Genomic DNA, 15,880 nt, shown 5'->3' with positions numbered 1-15,880 from the left:
AACACAAAGTTCAGGGGAGGTGAATCAGATAGACCAGGGATGTTGAGTTATATATCTGAATGAACAACACAAAGTTCAGGGGAGGTGAATCAGATTGACCAGGGATGTTGAGTTATATATCTGAATGAACAACATAAGTGCTTTTGCATCAAATTATTGTCAAAGCAATGCATGTGCTGTCTCTGAGTATTTCTGTGAGAGGGTAGGGTAGAGAGAGAGAGAGAGAAAGCGAGAGAGTGAAAGAGAGCTATCTATTTGTTCTACACTCTTAGAAAAAAGTGCTATCTAGAACCTACACGTTTTTTTCGGCTGTCCCCAAAGGAGAACCCTTTTTGGTTCCAGGTAGAAGCGTTTTGGGTTTTGTAAACCCTTTCCACAGAAGGTTCCCCATGGAACCCAGAAGGGTTCTCCTATGGGGACAGCCGAAGAACCCTTTTGGAACCCTTTTTTTAAGACTGTACAAATGCTTGTGAAGTGAAGTGTGGAGCTGTTGAGTGACATGTCTCACCAGGGGTGTCCTGCCGATGCTGTTGAGGTAGTAGAGGAAGCCCTTGGCGTGGTATATTGTAGGGCTCAGAACAGGATCAGGCTTCATCCACTGTCTGTTGAGATCTTCACCGTTCAGAGAGCAGCGGTGACTGTTTACAACACAACAGAGATACATACTGTAAGGTATACTGCTGAATAATGCAAGTCTTCTTTACGAACATAAAGCTCAAAGCCGTTTATCTGCAAAACCCTAACGTGATCATCCATATGTCAGGGTTTGCGAGATCAGCACCTACAAACAATAGCGATCCGATTCAGTTTGATCTAAGCAGACCAATACAGTAGCAGTCAAGTTGAGTCAAGAGTGTCAAATTATACCCTCCATTTTAGGATTGTTTATGCAATACTGAATGTCTATCCTGTCTATCCTGCATTTGGCATGGAATCATATGAATGACCTTTGAATGGAAAGGCATTATGTAGAGAGCATTTACAGTACCTGATGTATTAAACACACAGCAACTCAAATCACATAGGGCCAAATCTGACTTGAGATCTGCACAGCACAAGAGGTTGGTGGCACCTTAATTGGGGAGGACGGGCTCGTTGTAATGACTGGAGTGGAATCAGTGGAATTGTATCAAATACATCAAACACATGGTTTCATGGTGTTTGATGCCATTCCATCTGATCCGTTCCGGCCATTATTATAAGCCGTTCTGCCCTCAGCAGTCTCCTGTGCTGCACGGGCAACTCAAGTGATGCAGAAATCTCCTATTAACGTCAATGCAGTAAGACATAACATTTACACAAAATATAGAGGAAAGGTACAGTCTCATGTACCGTGGCGAAAGTATCCTATTGCCATGTTCCTATAGCCAGATGAGCATAGCCACAGTAAGATCTGTTTTTCTCAAATCAATAGTTATATGTCTCAAATGAACATTTATGGTGAAAAATGTATCACATCATTTATGATACCGTGTTACATTGCATTTAATGGTGATAACTATCGTCGCTGGCTTTCAAAGTAGCCTGTACTCATTTCCATCTCTCTCAGTCCAGATGAGCTATACTGTAGGTCAGTACAGGGTAGACTCATCTGGGGAGTGCCACACTGTCAGGCAGTGCAGCTCTTAGGTTAGATTAGGCACTTCTGCATTTAGTGGCAGACGTTCACTAACACATGTGTTCCGTTTTGAAGTGTAACATTCAGAACTTTTTGTGTGATATGGTAGAGCAACATAGAGCAGTTTGAGTCAACATTTTATATCATGCTCAATTTGAACATACAATGCACACATAGTAGGGGGGAAAAAACAATCTAAATTGTGCTAAATCCACCTAAATTATCAAACTAAATGGTAAAAATAAAAACAATTCAGCAGATAACAGCTACACCAGAAGCAAAACTTCATGTTTCGTTAGCCAGGAGCTTGATCATTTTCCATGACTTATGAGAGGGGCAAATGACGGGTGTTTAACGTGTGATTGCTTGCCAAACTAGAGGGCAGCCTTTCCAATCTTTACTGACAGCCTGTCATGGACCTGCCAAGGCAGAGAACACTGACCTGGCAGGTTAGATGTCAATTGATTACTGAGTTCTGGACCCTCAGAACTATTGGACTGAGTGGTGAGCGAGAACTGTTGGTTGGTATTTCTACAGCACGACTGCAAAACACACAGGGAAAAAGTGGAACAACGTGTCACAAAGGTGTTTATCTAGCCAATCCTATGTATTAAATGGGATCAAGTAATATTCACTAATATGTTCAGAGGAGGACGGTTCATTGTAATGGCTGGAATGGAATAAATGGAACGGTATCAAACACATCAAACATATGAAAACCACACGACTCTGTTCCATTAATTCCATTCCAGCCATTATAATGAACCGTCCTCCTATAGCTCCTCCCACCAGCCTCCTCTGGTTAGTTTCCATACCTTACGATACTTCAAGGGGAATAAACGTGATATTGTTTTGTACACATAATGAAGCTACCAGTGAAGACCATGACACTGACTGTCTAGAGCAGAAACAGACCAAGGCCAGATTAGATTTGATATGACCAGCTATAATATGTTTGAAATACAGTCTGCCCAGCAATAAGCTACAGGCCAGTTTTGATGCACCTAAATATTAGACATCAAAATCTATAGTCATCTCAACATAACAACCTAGCAGTTGAAAGGGCACCTTTCCAAGCTCTCTGGGAGCGACGTACTCAAACTGACACTGACCTTTGGAGTGGACATCAACCAACTGCCCATCTCTATCGTAAAAGTTATATCTATTCACTTGCTGTACAGAAGACAATAATATTATGTACAAATGTATATTCAAACACAAAAAAGCTTCCCCAAAAACAGAGTAGACCTCCTGTTGAGGTATCGTTTCCACTTGGCGAATTATCCTTCTTGACATGCCTTTAACTTCTAATTCAATCTGATCACAAAGCCTCTGTTGCCAGGCAGTTTGGTAATCCACAGGCTTTGCTGAAAATGACACAGAAATGAAAGACTATATCTTTCAGTTTTAAACTCTGCTTTGTTCATGACAGTAATAATTTATGAAGACCTTTGAGTTCCCATTCAATGAGGAGCGAGGGCAGCAGAGCATTTTGTTTCCATTTACTGGGTGTTACAGTCTGACAGCCTGTCCCCGTTTCACAGCCTGCAAGATGTCCGCCGGCCATCCCACATTATGCTCACAAATTCAACAAACTGGATGACTAGGAATAGTAAGTGGGTGGGTATGGATCTAATACGTACATGTCAGGAGAGTGATGGACATGATGAATGTAGCTCGATCTATTTTGTCATAACGCACAGTATAATACATTAAAGCCAGATTTGTGAGCTTTGAATGGTGAACTCTTCATCTGAAGTAAATTTTCCAATGCGTCTCATATTAACACAGTGTGATACTGATCCATTATAGTGAATCTTTGCGCATGTGATTATTTTGTTCCTCAGTCATTTCAGGTTGGGGATGAAAGAGCCAACTACCGTTACACCAGAAACCTGACAAATCTCTGCTGACATAAATTGTACTCCAGGCCTTCCTAACGTCTCTAAAAACTTTGCCCAGATATACGGTATTTAAGTTCAAGAATGCAGGACTGAGCTGCAACAGATTTTTACCCAAGCAGGAGTAATGTTCTTATAGGATCCAATTAGAAACAGAGTTGATCACGTGTGAATGGATTGGAATATAATGGTCTATCTATACAACATCACACTAAATGAGTGTATCTCTCTGTGTGTGTTGGATGTGGGAGTCACTCAGATCTTTGACAGTAACAGCTGGGTCGTTCCACCGATTCGGTGCTTTTTGAGAAGTGTAACTTGGTCAAAATAGAAGTTTGATTTCACTTAATTTTAACATTCTGTCATGTCCAACTTAATTTAAAAAACAAGTTTCCCATCTCAAGACGTTAAATAAAAAAATGACGATAGTAATTGCCCATTAAGTGCCAAATAAAGTAACAGGATTGACCATAACAGGGTTGATGATTTCCTCTTAAATCAGTCATGAATCCCCTTGTGACAGGGAATGGAAGCTTGTTGTGTACAACAAGGAGAGGAAGTGGCTGAAAATGCATAACATTGATCTTATACTGACCCAAGAAATAGTACTGATAGGAGACCTGGAGAGACCGGGTCAGTCAATCACTAATATACTAATAGTCTTAGTAAAAGTATTTATCTTCAACTCGCAATCTGTGGATTCGATTAGATAGATTGAAACTGTACGTTAAACATCACAGCGTACTTGAAAGATATACACTACCGTACCAAAGTTTGGGGACACTTAGAAATGTCCTGGTTTTTGAAAGAAAAGCACATTTTTTGTCCATTAAAATAACATCAAATTGATCAGAATACAGTGTAGGCAGTGTTAACGTTGTAAATTACTATTGTAGCTGGAAACGGCAGATTTTTTATGGAATATCTACATAGGCATACATAGGCCCATTATCAGCAACAATCATTCCTGTGTTCCAATGGCACGTTGTGTTAGCTAATCCAAGTTGATCATTTTAAAAGGCTAATTGATCATTAGAAAACCCTTTTCAATTATGTTAGCACAGCTGAAAACTGTTGTCCTGATTAAAGAAGGAATAAAACTGGCCTTCTTTAGACTAGTTGAGTATCTGGAGCATCAGCATTTGTGGGTTCGATTACAGGCTCAAAATTGCCAGAAACAAAGACCTTTCTTCTGAAACTCGTCAGTCCATTCTTGTTCTGAGAAATGAAGGCTATTCCATACGAGTTGTCCTTGATCTTGTCCTTGAGTTGACCCTGCCCTCTACTTGTCCTTGATGTCCTTTGTTTTTTTTGCATTGTTGATTTCTCTTTTTCTTTTTTCTCTTTACTTCATTTTCTTGGTTGTTGGTGCATTGTAGGGTTCTTGGGAGTGGTGAATGGACATATTATTATTTATTTATTTATTTTTCTTGGGGGAGAACTGTGGGAGGGATCTCGGATGGTTGAGGGGCAGCTCTTGGGGAACTGTGGGGGGGATCTTGGAGGGTTCGGGTCCCCGTATTCTCCTTGTGGGAGATCTGTCGACGTGCCCTTGAGCAGGGTGTTGACCCTGGATGCTTCTGTGTGTCTCTCTGAATGGGAGTCTGTTGGATGACTGGTATGGTTGAGTGGCGTCACTGCAAGTATATTATATTATATGTTTTTGATATTCAATAAAAATAAAAAATACATTTTTAAAAGAGTGGAAGTTCAATGCAAAAAAAATACATTGTTGAAACATTTCTAACCTGTCTATCTATAGGTAACAGGGTTGACGTGTTATGCAATCAATACTCTCAATCGCCAGATTTTCTGTAAATTCACAAAGTCGATGACTGGCACTACTATCTTGTTCTCATACAACGTGTTTACTTGTAGTCTCACACAGTCTGATATTTCTTCAGTCACCATTATAACAGATGTCAGGGTACAAAAAGAACCTTCATCTCTTTTTAGCATTTGACGGAATTAATTTTCGAAATAAATGAAAAAATGAATTAATTCAAATTGTCTTTTTACTCCTGGACACAGAAGTCTACCTCCTGTCCTTTACAAACAAAGCAATCTGCCGCTGGGTCCACTTTACATCCCAGACAAAGACAGTTCAATTTAGTTTTGTTACAGGGAGTCGCCAGTTCAGGGGGATGAATAGATTTCTATGCCCCGTCTAATGGGGTTACATCCTAGTTTCACCCTCAAATCTCCATCAGACATGGATGTGAACAATGAGCATTTAGTTCGACCTCAAAGTCACTGCACCCCACCACGCCACAGATTCGGATTTAAGCATTAAGCATTGCCAGGATGGAAAATCGCTGTTACTGTATCCCAGAGTTTATCATTTAAAACTAATGGAAAACATTGAGCAGATATTGGAGCTCTTATCACTATTGGGAGGGGGAAGCGCTCTGTCTGGCAGCACATGGGTGAGTCCCATTAACTGGTGGAATTGGAAAGTGGAAATTCATTTTCCTTTTGTTTGGAGTGCTCTGATGGCTTCACAGATAGAGGATAGAGGCTCAGGTGAGCAGGGGAGGGAGCAGCCTTGACACCTCCGTCCCATCTCCCTCACTCTCTCCGACCGTGGCCACGGCTGTCACTATGGAGGATGGGCTGGCTTTAAAGGAGATTGTAAATGTGGCTGACATGGCAGACCTCCCAGGAAAGAGTCATGGGTTCTTGGACATACTATACATTGCGGATTGATCTGACACATCAATGTCCTGTCTGAGCTATGGAACACACATGTCACATGGCTCCTCTTCACAGGAGAAAGCATCAAATGTTACACATGTTCCATCCATCAACAACACAAATACAGCCCATAGAGAGCAGAGCAGGAGAGAGGTTGATGAAGATCATGCGATTGATGGTTGATGCACTCAAAGAGAACAAAATGCCATTTCATATTCAGGTCAATGAGAGAAGATACACTACATGGTTGGTCCCCCCTTTGCTGCCATTACAGCCTCCACTCTTCTAGGAGGGCTTTTCACTAGATGTTGGAACATTGTTGCAGGGACTTGCTTCTATTCAGCCTCAAGAGCATTAGTAAGGTCGGGCACTGATGTGGGGCGATTAGGCCTGGCTCGCAGTCGGCATTCCAATTTATCCCAAAGGTGTTCAATGGGGTTGAGGTCAGGGCTCTGTGCAGGCCAGTCAAGTTCTTCCACACCGATTTCGACAAACCATTTTTGTATGGACCTCGCTTTGTGCACGGGGGCATTGTCATGCTTAAACAGGAAAGGGCCTTCCCCAAACTGTTGCCACAAAGTTGGAAGCACAGAATCGTCTAGAATGTCATTGTATGCTGTAGCGTTAAGATTTCCCTTCACTGGAACTAAGGGGCCTAAGACCATTATTCCTCGGCCACCAAACTTTACAGTTGGCACTAGCGTTCTCCTGGCTTCCGCCAAACCCAGATTTGTCCGTCGGACTGCCAGATGGTGAAGCGTGATTCATGACTCCAGAGAATGTGTTTCCACTACTCCAGAGTCCAACGGCGACGAGCTTTACACCACTCCAGCTGACACTTGGCATTGCGCATGGTGATCTTAGGCTTGTGTGCGACTGCTCGGCCATGAAAAACCATTTCATGAAGCTCCCGACGAACAGTTCTTGTGCTGACGTTGCTTCCAGAGGCAGTTTGGAACTCGGTAGTGAGTGTTGCAACCGAGGACAGACTATTTTTATGCACTTCAGCCCTTTTCTGTGAGCTTGTGTGGCTTACCACTTTGCGGTTGACCCGTTGTTGCTCCTAGACGTTTCCACTTCACAATAATAGCACTTACAGTTGGCAGCTCTAGCAGGGCAGACATTTGATGAACTGACTTGTAGGAAAGGTGGCATCCTATGACGGTGCCTCATTGAAAGTCACTGAGCTCTTCAGTAAGGCCATTCTGCTGCCAATGTTTGTCTATGGAGATTGCATGGTTGTGTGCTCAATTTTATACACCTGTCAGCAGCCGGTGAGGCTGAAATAGCCGAATCCACTAATTTGAAGGGGTGTCCAAATTATTTTGTATATATAGTGTTCATAGCTAGACAGATAAGCTACAACCATATAAATGTTGAAATTTGTGCATCAACACAAGACCATGAATAATGACTGTTTTTTTTCTATCACAGTATAGCCTATTCGTCACATCAATGGCCTAAAAATGATCATAGCTAGCTGGTATAGTATCTCATTTGAAGGGCCTAGAAGGCTTTTACTCAACCTGGTGTTAAAAATTCAACGTGTGGCGGGAAATCATCAAAGCTATGTCAACAATACCAACATTTCTCTGTTACTCACTCCAATTGTGGCAATCACATTTCCCCTGTTTGTCCAGTTGAAAGATTAATCAGCTATTCATCCAATGTTAAAACGTTCTGCTCAATGACTCAAATAAAAAGGTCATTTTAACCAAATTAATGATGTAATTGTGAAGCTTAGTACGATTTGGATAAATAATAACGATCTGTCACCTCTGTGGAAAGCATAGACTGGAGCTGATTGGTTCTGACACCGTTGCCTGGTGCTTCATCTCTGTGATGTTGCCAAGGAGGGAAACTTGCATAACCAAATCACCGGAGACCAGGCAGGCCTACTGTATACAGGAAAAAGCATAAACCTTGTGTTCACATAACAAAAAAATTAGGTCATTTCTTACCTCACTGAAAACAAACACCTGAAAATGTCTAAATCCTCTTTTGTATCATTTCCCTCTATTTACCTTGAGAGAGATAATAACAAAGCTTCTGCTTGTTACACAAAGCGTGTCCTTCCATAATATTGCCTGATAGCTTTAAACCATTTTCGACTCAGGCATTCATCTCTTCAGATGATGCCCATGGAAACCCTAACAGAACTCTGGCTGCTGCTACATTCTGTCTGTGTGATTGACGTGTCCCTCGGGATGTCTGAGAGGAGAGACGTAAGTGCAGACGACAGCTGCTGGGAAGATAGTTAGTTTTGAAATGCTCTTAAATGCAAAAACTCTGCTCTCCGTTAAGCTAACGGATCCAGCGTCTCCTCCATACCGGAGTTCAAAGCCGTCTCTGAACCTCTTACTGACTGTCTTACACTGATGTACTCTGAGAGCCCAAATATGAAAATATCCTTAGAACTCATATCAGTTATATGCATCTATTCTCCACAATGGAGAATCATACTGTAGAAACACTGAAGCAAGTGGAGACTTCTGGCACTGGATCTTCAAATAATCTAGAACACCAATGTGACAACTATGCTGATAGGCAGTGCCAGGCAACCTCACTCAGCACCACTATGCCAATAACTGCAGCAACACCCACATCATCATGTCTTATTGCTTTACTCTACAGCCATTTAGTCTACATCTTCTCTTGGAACTCTAGATTGGCTGGGCTGTTTCAGACACGTCCGCCATTGCGCCTGTGCATTATTTACTAGTGACTGCCGTCCCACAATCCACCACAACAAGCCTGAGTGAAGCGCGAAGCCAGCAGTTGAGTTGTGTTTCAAGTGCCTACTTCACCCACCCCCTCTCTCCTGGATCCTCTCTCTACCTTTCAAATCTCACAGTGGATTTAAAGCAGGGCCTGTCAGTTGTTTTGACGGAGCTTCTTCTGTTGTGCATGGCTGGGTCGGACTGACTGTATTATCACCTGTGTGCAAAGCATAGAGATGGGGGATGGCTTTGTTTTGAATATTCATTTGTTTGCTTATTCGTGCCTGCTGGGCACAATCATTCTGCCGAGGGAAAAGTCATGGGAGGTTGTTAAGTATCTCCCTTGATGTGGAGCTCTGAGGAGAAGACAAAAACCATTTGTATTGAATATTCAAATAAACAAGACTCATTGTATACATTTTAAAATCCCATTCAAATGATGCTCTAATACAACTGCAATCAGAACAGCTCATTATATTGCCCTGTTATATCAAATTTTATGATGTACTTTTGTCAAGTACGCATACAGTATAAATTGCAGTATACAACTATGATAAGGGATTCGGAATAACAGAATAAAATGAAAAACTAAAACATCACATTATTGTCATTATCTGTAAACTACCCTCGCGTTGAGAGGACATTAGATGAGGGTTGAGTGGTCCTCTCTGACCTGTGATACCGCAGGATGTGGCTTCTCTTTGTGTTATACCAGACAGAGAGGGAAATGAACTGAACACAACATGAGCAGCAGCTTACTCTGGCTCTGGGAAAACACACATATCCTCATTTCAGCACACATGGCCACCTCTAAAGACACACACACACACACGCGCACACGCGCACACGCACACGCACACACACACACACACACACACACGCTGCCTGTGTCTGAGTAACAAAAGTTGTTCCTCCTACCAATGCAATACGAGCTGAAGGAAATAGGAGTGTGTCTCCGTTCTATTGCCTGTTTTTGCACTTGATTTGAATAGTCATGTGAATGAAGTTTCATTATCTGCTCTTCAAAGGCTATCCCATTACAGTCCCCAGGAAATTCATAGCTTTTAAACTCACTCTGTTTATTCATATTTCTGTTCTTATTAATCTCTACATCTTTCTTCCAAAGGCAAAGTCAAACTGTTATTGTACAAATAGCTATTTTTTTTCTTACCCCCATAATATTTTAAAATATGCTAAATGATTCATCTTCAACACTTCAGAATCCTCTCCATAGAATGTCTCTAGTGGCTGAGATAACATGCTCCCAGCAGTTGGCCAGAGAGCAGTCATGCATATTCACATGCCCATGCTGTTAGGGGCTCTGAAGACACCTGAGCAGGTCTGGGCCTCGTTTCCCAGTTGTGATGTAAGTTAAGCATTACGATGATCGTACCAGATGCTTCGTTATTTACGAGCCAACTTTTGAATAGTGTTTCCTAAAGAAGCAGTGTGTCATTGCACCGTGTGTCAATACGGAGAGGATTGAAAGAAAAACAGTGCTGCGCTCTGATCATTTTTCTCCATTCAAATAGCATTCGAATTATTCCACAATACTGCCTACGGTGTCAGGGTTGTGTGCGGAGAATGTATGGAGTCAAACGCAGGACACAGGTCTGAGCGAAACCACAGAGTTTTTACTCAAAATATATGCACAATTCCACAAATGGAAAAGAAACAGATACGGACACGTATCAAATACAACACCTAACGCACAAACAATCACGGACAAACATAAATGAAAGACAGAGGGTTAAATAGGGAACATGATGGGGGGAATTGAAACCAGGTGTGTAAAATACAGACAAAACAAAACGAAACTGAAAAATGGATCGATGGTGACTAGAAAGCCGGTGACGTCGACCGCCGAACACCACCCGAACAAGGAGAAGGGCCGACTTCGGCGGAAGTCATGACATACGGATCAGCTCCTAGAGAGATATTACCACCTATGGCTGCAAATATTGAGGTGGATTATTCTAGTACGCACCCCATAACAATGCACTAAATCAGAGATTTGGCACATCATTGCGTACATGTTATGCTACACATCATGAAATATATTGAGACAAAAATGACAGACAGTAGCTGAGAATTAGCTAAATAGAATTCAATTGAATGAACATAAAATATATTTCAATGTGATCGAAATATAGGGCTATGTAGCCTATAATTTACAGTATCTATCTTATGCAGTCATCTCCGTTTTCATTTTAAGGATTGTTTTATTCTTCGCTTGTTTGTAACAATTGCAAAGACATTGGCAACGTTGTAGGCTATTTGTAGTCAACTTCGTTCTGAAGTTATCGGCAGTCACAGAGAGACAGATAAACCTCTTGATTCTGTGTTTTGCTGATATATCTTCTGTGTAAAAAGAGGGAAGGAAGTTAGCCTAGTTTGTAGGAGCATTGGGCCAGTAACCGAAAGGTTGCTGGATCGAATCCCTGAACTGGCAAGGTAAAAGATGTTCTGCCCCTGAGCAAAGCAGTTCCCTGGGTGCCACTGTTCCCTGGGTGCCGATGACGTGGATGTTGATTAAGGCAGCTCCCTGTACCTCTCTGATTCAGAGGGGTTGGGTTCAATTTGGAAGACACATTTCAGTTGAATGTATTCAGTTGTACAACTAACTAGGGATCCCCCTTTCCCTATAAAGTGATGGAGAAAAGCATCTAACAATGCACTTAGTTGTTCTACCAGTGGTCTGAGGCAGTCGGTAAACTAAAAGTGTTTTCAAGTCCAAATTTAGAAACAATGTTTTGGGGAAACTGTTAGGCTACTAAAGATACATCGTAAGATGGTTCTAACGATGATCTTAACCCTACATAGGCCCTGTATTGTTGCTGGTGGTGAGGTACTGCTGCTCATCTGAGAACTGCTGTCGGTCTATGGCCCTCCACACAGCCCATTGACATCCAGTATAGAGGCCTGCCGGGATTTTAGCTTCATGCCAAACACACCATGGCAACATTTTGTTATTACCCAGTTGTATGCTTTAGTTTGCTTTTGTTTAGCCAATAATTAAAATTAAAAATAGGTGAAATGATTCAGGAAGTAGAATGAATGCCTCATTACAGAAGATTAATATCCAGATCATTAAACATTTAAGTGCAAAGGCTTCAAAACTAGTAGAGGGGCTCAGCCTCCTTCTAGGGCTCTTCCCTCTGGGCTGGGTTCTTGCTGAAATAGAGGTGGCTTTGTGAGACAGTGAGAGTAGCTCTTATGATTGATCTTACCACTCATCAGAGTCTCTTCAATAAATATGTTGTGTGGATGTGTTACTGAAATAACATAATTCATTTGTCCTGCCTGTCCTGGATGTTACGAAATAGACATTAGGGGTAAAGTGCACATTGTTAAAGTAACAAAAAATAGATTTTAGATTATACTGTAGGGGGCTGCTAGACAAACCCTAATGACCTCTCTAAGGACCAGTATCTAACCTTTACAATGCACTGTTTGCTGTGAGACACAACAAAACCAGGCATTACACTCTATTTTCTCCATTAGAATGTAGTAAACATACACGTCATCTTTTATCCTTGGCATCCTGGTGGTGCATGTCCCTGATGGCAGAGCTCACCCTGGTGGTGCATGTCCCTGATGGCAGAGCTCACCTGTGTGCATGTCCCTGATGGCAGAGCTCACCCTGGTGGTGCATGTCCCTGATGGCAGAGCTCACCCTGGTGTCCATGTCCCTGATGGCAGAGCTCATCCTGGTGGTGCATGTCCTGATGGCAGAGCTCATCCTGGTGGTGCATGTCCCTGATGCAGAGCTCACCCTGGTGGCATGTCCCTGATGGCAGAGCTCACCCTGGTGGTCCATGTCCCTGATGGTAGAGCTCACCCTGGTGTGCATGTCCCTGATGCAGAGCTCACCCTGGTGGTGCATGTCCCTGATGGTAGAGCTCACCTGTGGTCCATGTCCCTGATGGTAGAGCTCACCCTGGTGGTGCATGTCCCTGATGGCAGAGCTCACCCTGGTGGTGCATGTCCCTGTGGTAAAGCACCCTGGTGGTCCGTGTCCCTGATGGTAGAGCTCACCCTGGTGTGCACGTCCCTGATGGCAGAGCTCACCCTGGTGGTCCATGTCCCTGATGGTAGAGCTCACCCTGGTGGTCCATGTCCCTGATGGCAGAGCTCACCCTGTGGTGCATGTCCCTGATGTAGAGCTCACCCTGGTGGTCCATGTCCCTGATGGTAGAGCTCACCCTGGTGGTCCATGTCCCTGATGGTAGAGCCCCCCCTGGGTGCATGTCCGTATGGCAGAGCTCACCTGTGGTGCATGTCCCTGATGGTAAAGCTACCCTGGTGGTCCATGTCCCTGATGGTAGAGCTCACCCTGTGGTGCATGTCCTGATGGCAGAGCTCACCCTGGTGGTGTATGTCCCTGATGGTAAAGCTCACCCTGGTGGTCCATGTCCTGATGGTAGAGCTCACCTGTGGTTGCATGTCCCTGATGGTAGAGCTCACCCTGGTGGTGCATGTCCCTGATGGCAGAGCTCACCTGGTGGTCATGTCCCTGATGGCAGAGCTACCCCTGGTGGGTCATGTCCCTGATGGTAGAGCTCACCCTGGTGGTGCACGTCCTGATGGCAGAGCTCACCCTGGTGGTCCATGTCCCTGATGATAGAGCTCACCCTGGCGGTCCATGTCCCTGATGGCAGAGCTCACCCTGGTGGTGCACCCTATGGTAGAGCTCACCCTGGTGGTCCATGTCCCTGATGGTAGAGCTCACCCTGGTGGTCCATGTCCTGATGGAGCCCCCCCTGGTGGTGCATGTCCTGATGGCGAGACTCACCCTGGTGGTGCATGTCCCTGATGGTAAAGCTCACCCTGTGGTCCATGTCCCTGATGGTAGAGCTCACCCTGTGGTATGTCCCTGATGGCAGAGCTCACCCTGGTGGTGCATGTCCCTGATGGTAAAGCTCACCCTGGTGTCCATGTCCCTGATGGTAGAGCTCACCCTGGTGGTGCATGTCCCTGATGGTAGAGCTCACCCTGGTGGTGCATGTCCCTGATGGCAGAGCTTACCCTGGTGGTCCATGTCCCTGATGCAGAGCTCACCCTGGTGGTCCAATGTCCTATGGCTAGAGCTCACCCTGGTGGTCCATGTCCCTGATGGTAGAGCTCACCCTGGTGGTGCATGTCCCTGATGGTAGAGCTCACCCTGGTGGTGCACGTCCCTGATGGCAGAGCTCATCCTTTAGAAAAGGAAAACCGCACTCTAAAAGCTCTGATGCAATCATTTATTTACCAACGTCTCGACATCAAGCTGTCTTCATCAGGGTTTCATGTGAAACACCCTCCACACTGCCTGCCACTCAGAAGACCACCATGTCACCACTATGTTAATCACAGTGATGGAGCTAACAGGTCAAACAACCTTGGAGGCAAGCTGAGACCCTCCACCTGTTATCTTTCACCCCTCAGAACCCTTCCTCCTACTGAAACAGCTTAGCCACAGGGGCACGTGGGCGGTGGGATGGAAGGGATGCTTTCTACAGCCAATCTGGAGGAGATGATTATGAGAGCCTCATAGGGTGCTTGTCTATCACTCATGGTCTTATCTAGTGCATCTCTTTATGAAGTGCCAGTATGAAGTAGGCTGATAACACGGACAGGACAAGTAAAAAGTCATATAAATGTGCTAGGTATTGAATGTGTTTCTATGGAGTGTTGAGCAGTGAGAGCCAAGAGCGGATGCTCTGTGGTATTGATGTATGTAAATACTCTTGGTCTTCACTGCAATAGGAGGACCATGGTCACATTGATTGTTATTAGTTCGATACCATAGAGCAGCCAGCAAGGAACCTGTACACATTTCTAGAAGAGTGAAACAACAAGTTCGACTTTGTAAAGGTCAACATGGCTCTAACCAAATGTCAATGCAATGGATGTATAGGATTCTGATCAGCATCGTTATTGCAAGAGAAAACACATGCAGAGGGATTATTATTGACTGATCACAGTCTCAGGAAAATGTGTTCCACTCGCATTTGTCGTCTGCACATTTCTGTCCAGTTGTTGTGCATATGTTTTCTCAGCCCAGAATAACAATGGTAGTTGAAGCCAGATACCGTAATCAATTTAGTTAAAAGTCAAGAAAGTGTCGTCCCTCGCCTCCGAGTCTCACCAAAAAGAGGGAAATGGAATGGAAACTATGAGAGTTCTAGCATTCCCTGTCCCCATTCCATCAGACAGACAGAGTGCCCATCTCCTGTCCTGGAAACACATAACTAGGTAATGACACCACTGTCTCTGTCAATGTGGCTCCCGCATTTCCTTTATTTATTCCGCGTCTAAGCCTAGTTCTACCGAACGAGCACTGACCTCCACGGTCTAATTGGCCTGTTTCACTCTGAAATAACTTGGGCTCATCTGAGTAGTTCATTTATGCAGCATCAAATTGGAGCTTCGGAGGAAGAAATACATAGTGAATTGTTAGAGTGGCTGTGGTTTAGCTTGACAGACCAAGGTTACATAAAAAGCTTATTCTGATGTTCCAGTACATGTCGAAATGAATGGCTGAGATGACAATCAGAGACCTCTCCTGTGATTGGGGCAGTGTTGTTGGCTACTTGTAAAATAGGTACTGTTTCAGACACAGAGCTAAAAAGATAATGAAATACAGTTGAAAATTGAAATATTGTGCAGATTACTGTTGTTATCCATATCAAACGAGCTAACATATTGCCTCGTGTTACACTTCGTAGTCTAATAAGCATTATAAACTCGGTGGTTCGAGCCCTGAATGCTGATTGGCTGACGGCCGTGGTATATCAGACCGGCAGCGTAGCCTAGTGGTTAGAGCGTTGGACTAGTAACTGAAGGGTTGCAAGATCGAATCCCCGAGCTGACAAGGTACAAATCTGTCGTTCTTCCCCTGAACAAGGCAGTTAACCCACTGTTCCTAGGCCGTCATTGAAAATAAGAATTTGTTCTTAACTGAC

At 43.7% G+C, this 15,880-nt stretch overlaps 1 protein-coding gene across 1 annotated transcript in view; it reads right to left on the bottom strand.

Moving 5' to 3' along the window:
- LOC111962261 (cytosolic carboxypeptidase 4) overlaps positions 1 to 15,880 on the bottom strand; it is a 141,188-nt gene that overhangs the window by 43,474 nt on the left and 81,834 nt on the right. The window contains exon 20 of the mRNA XM_070442990.1: positions 509 to 638. Within this exon, the coding sequence (XP_070299091.1) occupies positions 509 to 638 (130 nt within the window). The remainder of the gene's footprint in view (positions 1 to 508; positions 639 to 15,880) is intronic.

The sequence above is a fragment of the Salvelinus sp. IW2-2015 genome, linkage group LG4q.1:29 (assembly GCF_002910315.2).
Source record: "Salvelinus sp. IW2-2015 linkage group LG4q.1:29, ASM291031v2, whole genome shotgun sequence".
Classification (NCBI taxonomy): domain Eukaryota; kingdom Metazoa; phylum Chordata; class Actinopteri; order Salmoniformes; family Salmonidae; genus Salvelinus; species Salvelinus sp. IW2-2015.
Note: the sequence above shows the minus strand (reverse complement) of the source record. Positions and strands in the feature narration are given on the sequence as shown.